The 13,901-nt window shown below is 42.0% G+C and overlaps 1 protein-coding gene across 18 annotated transcripts in view; it reads left to right on the forward strand.

Moving 5' to 3' along the window:
- ABI3BP (ABI family member 3 binding protein) overlaps positions 1 to 13,901 on the forward strand; it is a 1,784,442-nt gene that overhangs the window by 1,454,360 nt on the left and 316,181 nt on the right. For 14 of the 18 annotated variants that reach the window (XM_086934483.1, XM_086934484.1, XM_086934487.1 and 11 more), the window contains 7 exons: positions 147 to 221; positions 672 to 746; positions 6,626 to 6,694; positions 10,079 to 10,156; positions 10,739 to 10,813; positions 12,867 to 12,944; positions 13,398 to 13,472. In XM_086934483.1, the coding sequence (XP_086790609.1) occupies positions 147 to 221; positions 672 to 746; positions 6,626 to 6,694; positions 10,079 to 10,156; positions 10,739 to 10,813; positions 12,867 to 12,944; positions 13,398 to 13,472 (525 nt within the window). The remainder of the gene's footprint in view (positions 1 to 146; positions 222 to 671; positions 747 to 6,625; positions 6,695 to 10,078; positions 10,157 to 10,738; positions 10,814 to 12,866; positions 12,945 to 13,397; positions 13,473 to 13,901) is intronic. The other 4 variants (XM_086934492.1, XM_086934496.1, XM_086934498.1 and 1 more) reach the window with 3 other exon arrangements.

The raw sequence follows: 13,901 nt of genomic DNA on the forward strand, positions 1-13,901 counted from the left end.
ATTAATATGATAATAAGTCATTATATCAAATAGGCAAATGGCTTTTTGTACAAGGTTGTTCTTAAACAGATAGGCGGTGCGCATATCTCTAGGACACACTTTGAGTAATGGTACTCTCTTTGTAATTCACATTTTTTTCATAATAGTATATTGGATCAGCCCTACACCAGCCACAACAAAACCCACTCGTGCTCCTCAACGGCCTTCAAAGGCAACTCATGGTAAACAAAAGTGAACAACTGGTGACTTATGTCTTTCTTCTGTCAGTGAAAACGGTGTCATCCTCGCCATTGCCATTTCATAGCTCCTTGCCATGATGCACAAGGGGGAATGCTGCTTCCATCTGCTTTCAGACTTTTCATGGGAATGCTCTGCCTTTTCTCTCAGGATCGTAAGGCTGTTAACTGGCATCCTGCTTGTCCGAGAACCTCTCCATCTGCTCACGATTTATATCTAATCGGACTGCATGTGTCCTACTTGTGTACATTTCAACGCTGAGCAAATACAAGGATATGGCCTCTTTTTATTTGTATTCATTTTTGGCAATTTTCACAAGCGAATTTGCATGTGTACCTCATCCCCGAGTTTAAGAAATGCACGTTCTGTTGCAACCTAAGATGCTGTTTCGCCTGGGAGCTCCTGATAATCACACCTGTTATTTCTCCTTCCAGGGCCTAAAGAACCATCGTTCATTCCTTCCCAACATACTACCTCAGTGAGGCCCCACAGGCCGCAGAGCACTCTGGGTACATTTACTGTTTTTCTGTATGCACATAGGATCATTTAGGCAGCATAATTTCCTGAAAAAGTTGTGTCCCACAATGTCTACCTCAGTAAGACAGCTTTGACTCCAATGAAAGCAGGACCGACACTTCAGAGTGAGGACTTCCTGCGAGAAGTCCACATATTTTTTTTACATTTTGCTAATAGAAAAAGTACTTGCGTCAAGGGAAACCCACGAAACAATTATTATTATATTTTAAATTTTTCAAAAACCTTTATTGACAAGATTGCATAGAAAGGTTACATACTTGCACCGAATCAGGGCACCATATACATGAATACTATTGAATATGACAAGGTTGACCAATAGTACAAATCATCAGAAAGCAACAACATTGGCAGATATAACGAAGGAGCACCAGGACAGTGAACAGGAACTGATGAGAGGCACCCAAGCTGCGGGAGGAGGGACGGACCGAGCTGAAGGGAGTAAGGACAGGGGGAGGCCAATTACTGACCTACACCGCCGGCAGGGAGCGTGAGAGCAGCTGCTGGGCTTTGGGAGGTATGGCCCAGGAGGTAAGACACAAGAGGGTCCCATATGTCGAATGGGCGAGATGTAGCTGGCATAAGATCCAGAATTCAGACAGTAGATCCTGGCAGCATGATGCATCCTTGAGCCAATGAGCGAACTTAGGTGCAGGTTTGCGGCCCCAGCACATGGAAACCCTACGTTGCGTGAGGACAATGAACATGGCAATCAAGCGGCGGGAGGCGTCGGACAGAATTTAACAAAGCCTAGGAGGCAGAGCGGGGGGTCGGGTTGTACCAACCATGAATTGATCTCAGAGATAGCAGCACAGACCTCACACCCGTAAGCGGAGACCTTGGGGCACAGCCAAGCAAGGTGGGAGAAGTCTGCTGCAAGTACAGAGCAGCACAGGCATCTATTACTGGGGATGAGTCTCAACTTGTGCAACTGAAAGGGAGTACAGTAGAGCCTATGCAAATATTTCAAATGAATGAGGCGCAGGTGGTAGTTTGGGGAGAATCGCTTATTCAGTTTGCAACAGTAAATCCACCAAGGTCTTCGCTCCATGCCACCCGTGCACGGTCAGTGGGGATGGTGGTAGCTGCCAGCGGAAAGGTGTGAAGTTCGGTCACCAACTTCTGAGGGGAGGAAGACGAGTATAGGAAGTCCAGAGCGGCCATTGAGGGGGGAGGCTGGTGGAACGGGGTATGTAGCTCCCTGCTGAATGCCCTGAGTTGATAATATAGTAATGTGTCTAAAGGACCAGAATCTTAAGCGAGAGAGAAGAATGTGTTCACCGGGTAGAGATCCGCTACTGTAGTCAACCCCAGGCGAGTGGCATGTTTAACCATTCCGGAGGGCTGTAGAGGAGGGAAAGCCGGATGTTGAGCGATCGGCATCGTGTTTGCCGAAAGCATAGGAGCACCGGAAAAGCAGCGGAGTCCCTCCCAGGCCCAGCGTAGGATCTCGACTGTGTCAATCTCAGTGCGTGGGAGTTTGGCTGGGGCAAACAGGGCAGTGGTAAGCGGCCTCGGGGCAGCAAGGTCAGCCTCTACCGCCACATGTGGCTGAAAAGGAGTGGGGTGAAGCCAAAAATGCAGAAAACTGGCCTGAGCACACAGAGCGTAGAGTTTAAAGTCGGGAGCGCCAAGGCCTCCACGCGACATCGGAAGAGTGAGAGTGTCGTACGTGATCCTGGGCTGCCTGCCAGTCAAGCAGGAAACAAATATAAGTCCCTGACATCCACTCCTACCTAGTACGCTTTCTTTTTTTATTTATTTATTTACTTGAGTTTTAGATAGCGCTGGCTAGACCCGGGGGTATCAGAGCACTTAACATAAGGACACAGCGAGTTACAAGTTGTAAAAGTTTCACAGTAGTTACATAATGGATAAATAAATAATACAAGAGTAAATTAGCGAACACGAAAGTCAGGATAGGAAAGACCAGGGACAGCAGGTAATCCACAGGAGGAGACGGCAGCGGGGAAAAAAGCAAGACACATGTCCGTGATCTGGCTTTAGAAAGGTAGGGCACGGACAGGAAGGGGACATCATCATGAATGACCCAGATCTCCTGCTGAAGGTGTAACATATCCACCTGGAAACACACTTTATAGCAATAATTGTTGCCTAGAAAACTAATTTTTGATTTTTACAGTGTTGTTAAAAATGTAATTTTCCATAAAGTGTTACAGCTGGAACGTCATGACCTAAAACTTTTTATGTATCCCTAAAAATGCAACTGTAAAATGTATGGAACTATATATTAACAGTGGCAGCTGGCACAATGAAGAGGTGGTGCGCGGGTGGAGGGGGTGTGGGGAAATGCTGGACGGGGAGCGTGCAGGGGTTAATAATAAAAACTAAAAACACTTAGCTGGATCTGCGGCTACCTCCCGCATTGCGCCTCTGTCTTCCCTTTCTGGTCCCAGGCTCCCAGCATACACTGGGACCGAATCCCTGTGCAATCTCCATGCTGCTCTCATGTGAGAGCAGCGCAGGGATTGTTATGAGCGGTATGAAAAAATGCTCTGCTCACACCAGGGAGTCTGTGGTGTTTCTCCAGCCCGGAGAATGCAGCTGGGCTGGAGAAACCTAAGTGCGCATATGTGTTTGTGTGGCCTGAAACGGCCAGCCAAACACATATGCACACTTAGAGAGTGCATATGGCATTCCTCCTCGCCCCGCCCATGCCTTGGCCCGTCACTCCCTGAATGCGCTTGCTCAGACCCGGAAAAGGAAAAATAAAATAATTTAGGTAATTGTTTTATTTTCACCTGCTGGCTCGGAGCCAGTGGGTCGACCAGTGGAGCTGTCCCTGTATATTAATTTACAGTGTAGGCCATTTACTTGTAATGTCCTGCGAAGAAATACTACAACACATATTTCCCCAAAAATTGTATTTGCACAAAGGGAGCACTTATGCTACTGGTTTCACTTAAAGGTGAATCATAAATTGAGGGTAGTGCTTAATTTGAAAAAAATTACGTTCCAGGGACCAAGGTAATTCATGGGTGGCAAATGTAACGTACACACCCTCACTCTGCCAGCGCTGCAAAATACCAGTGCCATCATTACCTGCTAGCCATCACGCTGTAACAAATGTGACAATTTGGATTATTCCATGTCTCCAAAGTTGTAGGTATGGCCCACATGAGGTGCTATTATTTTAATTTTTCTTCTGATATGCCTTAATCACAAATCCATAGGCAGCAGCACCATGTGATAGTCTGTCAGAAATATAACTGCTGGTGTTGAGAAATAAGGGCCAGGGCCAAGCACTGGCAAACACAGTCACAAATTAAGCACTTGTACACAGACTGATACTTTTTTTTTATTGAGTTTTCTATAGCGCGAACCAGACCCGAATCAGGTATCAGAGCGCTTTACATGAACACCAGTTTCGTTACAGAAGGAAACATTCATTTTTGTTAGGCACGAGGAGATTAAATCATTTGCCCAGAATCACAAGATGTTGATCGTCATTACCAAGACTTCCCCAGCTTCGAGGTCGACCACTCTAGCCGTAAGGCTACATCTTCTCTTACTTGACACAACCATGTGCTTTGCCATAGCGGTGGCATCCAGGTGGGTTTGGAATCCCAATGAATGAAACATAGTACTGCCCTTCAACAAACCAGAATCACTCGGGTGGTGTCAGGGAGAGATTGAGAAACTGGGTCACCATTAAGCAGTCCTAACAGATTGTCTAGTCCCATGAGGTGCTCCTCCACCTGATGGGTGGAGTCATCCCATCCCCCACTGAACCAATCATTTATCTTTGCAGTTTGTGCGGCGAGGTAATAGCCGTAGAGGTCAGTCATACCCAGTCCTCCCTTATATGGGTATTTTCTGGTGGTAATAAAGGCTACTCTGTGAGGAACCCCTATGTTGAAGAAAGTGATGATCTTTGATGTCAGCATCTTAAACCATCTGCAAGCAGATGGGTGTGGGAAATTTACAAGGACATATAAGAAGTGTGAGGGGCACATCATTTTGAACAATGCTATTTGTCTCATATGGTTTAGAGGCAGCTGATTCCATTTCTTCTTCTCCCTGGTCAATCCTTTCATAAGGGGTTTAAAATTAAGCCTCCAAACCACACCTGAGTGGCGGGAGGTATAGATACCTAGGTATTTAAAGGAGAGATGCAGTATGTGGATTGTGGGACACCAGGAATACCCACCTGCATCACCCTCACCCGGTACCAACAGAGACTAGGTTTTGTTGATCTAAAGGTCAGAAGCCTCTCCATAGAGGTGGAGGATCTCCAGGCATCTTGCGCCTAATGATTTGTGGTCAACATTTAAAGGATAGACATTTTTAATATATTTGTGCTTTATCTTTAAGTGGATATTAATAGATGTAAGGTAATTGCTGTGACCCTTAGGAACTATGTTGGATAATTAATTTACTTTTTTTCCTAACATGAGTCTTCTTCTAGCCACCTCTTGCCCAGCTGCCCTGTCACTTGTCCTGCTACTGTGCATCTCATGCGGTTTAAATTGTCTGTTTAACAAAATCAGCAAATCTATGCTGCTTTATATAAAAAAAACACAACTGTCTTTAATAAGTGAAGTTGACTGCTGTCGCCTTTGCACTGGCTAATGTGGTGCATAAATCATAATATTGAACTTCTGTGCCCATTTCCCAATACCTAATTTTAAATGTACTTACTCATACATCTATTCAAGTTTAACTTTCTGAGATGGAGCAAGCACCTTTTTTTTCCCTAGTCCTCCCTTGTCTATATGTGACACATTTGAAATTGTAAATGAGTATGTCTGCTGTCCTGCTCCTGACTCTGAAAATCATCTTTGTGAAGTGGAACTCAAGTTTTACCTCGTCTGAGCCAAAAAGGACTTGAAATATACTAAAGGTGATAACAACTATTAGCAAAATATCTGAAACATTGGCACACTATAGTGCCAACTTCAACTGCCTCAACCTCATCTAGCAATGTGGACCCATCCATAATAGGAAATTACCAAGTGCTAAGGCAAGCTACTGAAGTAAAATGATGGGCTACGAAGGAAAACTAGCACATCACTTCGGTTCATGTGTTTACTTCAAACATTAACATGAATCGGAGTGCTTTCTGAAAAGATCCCCCTCCTCAAATGAAGATGGACCTCTTCTGCTTCTTGAGCATCCGTGAGTAATCCACTCTGAGCAGTAGCCAGGGTGATATGTGGCCCAGTCAGAAGCAGGCCTTGGCTGGTTCAAATCTGATTGATTCAAGGAGCTGTAGAGCCTACCTCTGTCTTTCCTCTGTCTATCTGACCCTCCACTGGCCATTCTCTATTCCACACAGTGTCAAAGCCAACACAGCTAATGGCTGTTAACTCCATAAGGCTTCCTATACTGGAAGACCCCACAGTGACTTCAGGCAAAGGGACACTTCATTCAGTGATTCATGCATTTTATTTATTTCCCCTTTAAGAGAGAATATAAGTACTTTGATACTCCTAGACTGCAGTTGCATTGAATTGCTTTCCAAACACGTTTGTTCCGAATTTCTAGTTTGAGGAATCTTCTGTACAATGGCACTTTTCGCACCCATACTTTCCATTTAGCTTTGACCTTTCTCTGCCACCATGGTCCAACTGCAGCAAGAAGTAATTAAATCAAATAATGGCAAAAGTGATGAATATTTGGGCAGGTAATAATACAGCAAATCTCTAACTGGGCAGGTAGAAACGCCTAAATACAGCAGATTAACAGGGCACTGCTTCCTCATTACAAATCTCATCGTGATATTTTATGGCAATGTGACATTTCCTAACTTGGGGTTCTTCTGATGTATGATGGGTCTTCCTTTCAGAATGAAGCTCTCCATTTTAAATTGTAATTATTATTTGTCTTTCAGTTTCAAATAGAATTCAAAAGGATTCCTCTTCCATGGCTGAAGTATCTAGAAGTCCACACTGGGAGCCTGGTGATTGCCACTCTATCTTTCTAGAATAAAGGGCTCCTTTTAGGCACTGCATTTACTTTGGTTTGAGCTCATTAAAACACTTGCATGCACCATTTATCTATGCAAGAAAAGCCTACAGATCACTCTCTTTTTGCTACCATAGTGTGTCGCACCGCACCCGCTGTAGGTGGACGGCTCACTTGCTTTACTAACAGTCGTAAGCATACGTTTGTACATCTTCCTAATAGGATGAACCTGCTTATTGTGCATTTAAAGATCAGGAACAACTAAAAACAAGTTATGAAAAAAAATCCATAGGAGTTATTTATTATCCTCTTTCTCAATTAGCAGCAATCCAGCGTCAAATATTAGCTAGCAACACAGGAAAATGTGTTCTGGATTTTCGTGACAGCCTTACCCAACTCATTATAGCCAGTAGTTTTGCCCTAACTGACAGAAAAGCCATGACAAGGCAAGCCTGATTTGGCCCTTGTTTGTCCTAAATCAGAGTAGATTCATGACTTAAGTTAGCACTTTCCAATTTAAAATAGATGACATGAAGTAAGCATGAGCTGCTTGCGAACCAAAGCTACACTGAAGCCTGTGCTGTGTCCTCAAAACCTAAGGCAGGCTCATCTGTAGCAGCCCCTAACATGCAGTCCCCATCTTGGTGAGAATCCAGTACAGATGGGGTGCTGGGCTCCGCAAGGAACCCTGGAGAGACCACCTTACTGTTTTTGACACTGTGTCTGAAATTGTTGTATTGAAGGGCGATCGTATGTTGCATTTGTGGACAAAATCTTCAGTAAATATGAGTATAAAAAAGAAGTGTTCGTGCAAATGGTATTTTACAAAAATCTGCTTGTGTTGCTCACAGGTGACTTCTTCTAACCTTTATCGGATGTCTGCCATGGGGAACAGCGTTTACAACGCAACTTTTACCACGCAGTACCTTTACCACACAACTTTTACAATGCAAGTCGTTACAACGACTTGCGCTGGGGGGCGCTGTAGGATAGGGAATAGTTTAATTTACTATCCAAAGCCTTCCCTACTATCCACGGGGACAGGAGTTGGAATAGTAAATTAAACTATTCACTATCCAGCGCCCCCCAACGCAAGTCGTTGAAACGACTTGCGTTGTAAAACCTGCGTGGTAAAGGCATGCAGTGTAAAAGCATGCGTAGTAACGACATCCATCCATCTGCCATGTTGCCTCGTGGGAGTCAGTTGGGGGCCCTAGGGCTGAGATAGTTTGTGTGGTGGGTCTCCTTTACACGATATGGTTCTGCCAGAGATAGAATTACTTTTCCTTTTCGCAAACTGGCAAAACTCAAGCCTCCATCATATACCTGATCATTTATATTAAAAGGTCCCCATTGCGTTGTGGCTTGGAATTCTGATGGCACCTGAAATAACATATATGCAGCTATCTGTAATTTCATGATGTGGACATTTTACAGAGGTACCTAATGCCAGATTGCCACAGAATTTCCCATTTTCAGTTTGTGAAATTACTTGAAGTAGTAGGAATTACTTTGAATGAGGAATTCCCATAATTGCTTGCACTTCCTGACTTGATGAGCAACATAACCTACCAAATAAGAAATTACATTTAACACATAAAGAGGTCTAAGTCAAAAATAAAACATATCTGACTTACAAATGCTGGATTCAATTGGGCTATTTAGAACATTGGAGTCACTGTGTGTGACACATGTTTCTCAATAATTGGAAGTGACTGATTTTGAGACAACTCCAAGGATATTCTCTTTAGCCCTTTGCAGGCCTTTGTTTTCCTGTCGTGCTTAGGAGTAGTTGAGCTGGGAATAGGTTTTCACTTTGCTGCCACAAAGTACCGGTTGTGCTTTTCTTTCTAGGAATGTCAACATGTATCTGCAAGGCAGACATCACTGTGCTCCAGCCTGGCCATGTGGCCAGATTGTCTACCTTCCAATTTCCAGGTTTTGTTTCCACAGGGTTCTAACACGTCACCCCTTTTCAAGGCAATGAAATCGTTGCAAGGATTTCCAAGCTTGCTTCTGTATCCTAGGCTTCCAAGATACCTCAGTTGAGACTGCTCCTGTTGCCTTTCATTGGTACTGTTGTCTGCTTGGCTTTCTCTTAATCCCACACACAGCGCTGAAGGCTGCTTTCTTCCAGCTACAAAAATCTATGATTACATCTTGCTGTTTTTTTCATTACCAGTCTCGGAATTTCAAGAATATTGAGCAGTGTTTCAGAGGCTGTTTTTTTTGTTTTTAACTTTTGCTGTCGTTTTTTATTTGCATACTCATTAAAGTACTTTTCTTTCCACATACCAACACAATAGTTCCTGTTTCCAGCACATTTGAAAATAGAGTTTTTGGTTTATATATTACCCAAAAATAAGCTTCTGTGTTTCTTAGGCCCAATGTGAATAAGGACACTCCCCTAGATTCATCAAAGTCCCGTTTTGCGAGTCCTTAATAGCGATTATTAAGGAATCGCTATTAAGGACTTGCAAAACGGGATTCATGTAGGAATCGCTAAATAAATTGCGATTCCTACACATTCCTTATTTGCGATTAGCAATTTGCTAATCGCAAATAAGGATGCGATTTCAAGGGTGCTAGGGATGTCCAAAGGACACCCTGTAACACCCCTGAAATGTAAATTTAGACTTATGTTGCGCACACACATGTCCAAAGGACATGTGTGTGTGTGTAACATACAACTGAGAAAAATGCACAAAAGTGCATTTTTCTCAGTTTTCGCTATTTACCACGAAGTCAGACTTCGCGGTAAATAGCGGCAAAAAATAGAGAAATCGCAATTTATTAATGGTTCATGAATAGCATTTAAGGACTCTCAAATTTAGGTTCCTTAAACGTGATCGCAATTTGAAAAATCGCAATTTTTTGCGATTTTTCAAATTTCGAGTTCATGACCCATTGATGAATTCCAAATTCCATTTTTGCGGGCGCAAACGGCCGAATTCTGCGATTTGCACCGTTTGCGCCCGCAAAAATGCTTCATGAATCTAGTTGACTATCTTTACTTACATTTGTGAGTACATTTAATCGCAGTTTACTTTATACAGTCATTAGCTCTCTAGTTTAGTAATCACACTCTTTGCTATTTGGCTTTCTTTACCTAACCCATTCTGTTCTTCCTAGGACCAGAGTCATAAGGCACGCTGCAGACGGTGCCCACTCTGCTGCTGATCCCGATATCTGCTTAACCAGTTAACATTTCTGGCTTCCATTGTCTCTTTCCTCTTTCAGTCTGAGCATGTCTTTTCGAGCAAGGATGGAGAGCAGCTCGTCCTCCAAATTGTTCATGAATCTGAGCTGCGCTCCTCGCAAAATGCCTCTTTGAACAAAGATTTCAACCTCAGGAAATTGTATTTGTTTTGTCTTTTAGCACCAAAGGAAATCCACAAGTTTTCTTCTGCTCAGCCAAAAACAACTGAGATAACCAAAGGGCCGCTGGCAACCCCTGGTAATCGAGATATGTCTCTTCTTTCAAAGTTCTCCTTCTGAAATGATCACAACAGTGTTAGCCACATACATGTGATTGAGTGTAATTGTGCAGCTAGTACGTCCACTCGAGTGAGGGTTGGCAGAAATAATCTAAACAACAGACTTTGCCCAAATGTGTGTCTTGCCTCACACCCATGGGTGCTAGGTGTTCCATGGCATGATAAATGGAGAAGGGGCTTTGTGCCAAATCTAAATATAGAACACAAAGGTCATTTTTTTCCAGTTTTAATCCATAAACTGAAGGAGTGCATGTGTGTATGTGTATGTGTGCGCGCGCGTGAGAGAGAGGTAGAGAATGTGAAAGAGTCAAGGAGATATTTTTAGGTTAACTTACATTTATACTGACAATGCATTAGTGTTTCTAATTAATGTATTACTTTAGTGTTAGCTGTTCAGAGATGCATCGTGAGTTACAGGCTGTAGTTTTTTTTAAGCGCTCTGCTTTGTTCATGATCGTGTTTTAAAACCTAATTGATATAACTACCTCAGCAATTTGTGTCCCAACAATTCTTGACAGGGTTTTGTATTCTCTGTATTGTAGCGCCAAAGAAAACGCAGCGCATGCCCATCAACCTCATACGATTGCACATTTTCGGAGACCCAGACATGACCTCTGGTAACTAGGATCACTCATCTACTTTTTCAGATTACTTTTTTGATCATTTATTTTCAATTTTTTGGGGATAGTAACACAACTTGGGATGATGATGAAAGTGAATGCCCTAACTAGGAAGTCTCAGTGCTGGATACAGTGCAAAGTTAGATCATTCAGAAGCTAGTTTTGATTGAAGAGACGCGTTTTCAGTGTTTTATGAAATATCGCATTTGAGGGGGCTGAATGCAAACCAATAGAAAGTGAATTCCAGTATTTGGCAATCTGGAAAGTAAAGGAATGTCCACAGTTTCTGGATTAGTAGACTCTAGAGATAGTCAAACGCCTAGCCCGGTCACCGTAGGGCTCTAACTGGAGATTGCATATGGAACAGCTTCTGGAGATCAATTGCGCCTTCTTTTTCTTGGGTTCTGTATATCAAGATTGTTGGATTAAAAAGTGCCCTTTTATGAACTGGGAGCCACTATAGATCATGCAGCAGGGAAGAGATGGAATGATGTCTAGGGAAATTCAAGCCAAAACTGTCAGCCATGTTCCGGGCTGTCTGAAGCCAGTAAATAGAATATATAGGTAATCCTAGATGTCGGTAATTGTCATAATCTAATCTCAAAGTGGTCACAGCATGATTAGCAGTTTTAAGCAAGTGTAAGACAGAAAGTCCAAGTTCTTTCTGAGTGATTTCAGCAATGAAAGCTAAACACGCTGAAATCTGTCATTTGAAAAACAGATGGTAAAATTGGGTTCCAAGATTCTTATCTTTTGTGGAAAAAGAGATCTGGCACATATCAGGTGGCTACCAAGCAGGGGACTAGATGGTATTAGGAATGCCAAAGACAAGGATCTATTTTTTTCCTGAATTAAGCTAGAGACAGCTATCACGCATCTATTTAGCTGTACCTGATAAGCACACTTTAAAGCGCTGTTTGGTATAGAAAATATGCTTGGAATTTGACAAAACTAACGGTGTGGTGTCAGCATAAGAAACTATAGAGAAGTCAAAAGACTGTACATTTTGTGTCCCAGGAGCTAGATAAACCTTGAAGAGTGAAGGACTACGAGATGATCCTTGCAACACTTCTTGTTGGATCCTAGAGACATCCAGTGTAAATAATTAGTTATATTATTTTGGCCAATAAATTCCATATTTTGAGTGAAACAAACAAGGGAAAGATAACCCATTAAAGAAGCAGTTAAATGGAAACATAATGAGCAATAAAAAACCACGTTCTTTCTATAAAGTGCTACCAGATGACACCATGCTGACAGGAAGGGGGGGCATTTTCAGTCCTGGCCTTTCTTTTAACATTGCATTATCTTTCTTACTTCCTTTAAACCTGTTGGCATGTGGCTCTTTGGCCCACCAGGATGATACTGGGCATATAGCACACTTTTACCTAAAAATCTAGATCCTAGTGTCTCATCACTATAAAAACATTTAGGATTGTAGCTCTACCCCAGAAGTTGCTATCATCTATGTGCATCAAAGTTTTAACTGCACTTTTTACATAACTCTTAAACAAAGTAATATTGATCTTGGAAGGCATTAGCTCTTATCGGATATTTAGTTTATTGCATGTCATTACTTTGTTATGCTGTTTCTGAGTTTATAACTCCTGCCACTGAGTGTTAATATTTAAAATCAGTGAACTCCTGTGTTCAACCATGTGATCAAGTGCTTGTATACTTAGGGTCCCTCCCTGATCCTGGATGCAATCAAATATCCTGTGTGCACTATTACAGGCTTGGTATACTGTCTCACCCCACCCCCACACTCTTGATGATCCCTTGTGGGTTCCATCCTTTCTTCTGGTAAAATGTTTCATAAAATTAAGTCTCAGAAAAAATATCTTTAATACACCATTTTGGAGTACAGAGGGATTGGTGACCCTTCAAAAGCAGTGGTAAACAACAGTCTCCACACAGGACTAGTGATGGTGCAGATCTCCCAAGAAAGGCCCAGCATTCTTCCTTGAAGATAAAACTTTTATTCAAGAAATAGGGAATTAATTTGAACAGAATGTATTAGAAAAATAAATATTCATGTTTTTTATTTTAGCTACTAATGAGATGTACAACATTCCTTCTGCCAAACCAAAAACAGGCCAGACAACCGAAAGACTGCTTCCAACACATGGTAATTGAGATGTTTAGCTTTTTTTGTTTTTTAAAGAAACACTCATACCAAACATAAGATTACAAGTGTGACACAGAGAAATTCAGTATCCATGCATTATTGAGTCATTTAATCATAACAGAGTAAGCGCTTACAATATAAACGGAATTATCCAATTAGCGCGTTTCATCTAATGTATAAGATCTCGTATGTGTGACGGTGGGGAAATGGTATTGACATAAAAAATGGACAGCGATTCTTGACCTTATCTCTAATGTGCATCACAGTCGGTATGATAACTTAAGGTCATTTGTTTTAAAGAAAACGTATTGCGAGTATCTGAGTGAACTTTACAGTGAGCTTTGATAACACATCTATATGCTTCTACTCATGGAAGAAAATAACATTCATAAAATACCTCTGAAACGTATATTCCTGTAGCGTTTACTCTCTTTTATAATGTCTGAATTTTAGCACCAAAGAAAACGCAGCGTGTTCCCATCAACCTCATACGATTTCACATTTTTGGAGATCCCAACATAACCTCGGGTAATTGGGAGCTTTTCTATAATTATTTAAAATATTTTTCTTTTGAAATGTAAGTTCTAGTCAGATTTTATTGTACATTTCTGGACAGCTGACACCATTTTACACAAAGAAGGTTGGTGTAAAAGCAAGCCCACAGTAGGCTGGCAAAGTACCTAGAAAAATAGATCACAGAAGTAATACTGCCTAATGTTCAATATGTCAGTTTTTTTTTATCAATGACTTTGTATTTGCTAAGTAGGCAATGTGCCGCAACCGTGCTTTGCAGTGTATTAAAGTTGCAATTGAGCTTCATAATGTCCATTGGAATGTGATTGTAAACCGAGGAAACCACAGCATCACTTAAGGACAATGTTGGATGTCACTGATGGTGATATAATATTATACGCTCATGAATTTTGCCTACATGCAGGGGAGTAGCTACAGGGGATG

The sequence above is a fragment of the Lissotriton vulgaris genome, chromosome 8 (assembly GCF_964263255.1).
Source record: "Lissotriton vulgaris chromosome 8, aLisVul1.2, whole genome shotgun sequence".
Classification (NCBI taxonomy): Eukaryota; Metazoa; Chordata; class Amphibia; order Caudata; family Salamandridae; genus Lissotriton; species Lissotriton vulgaris.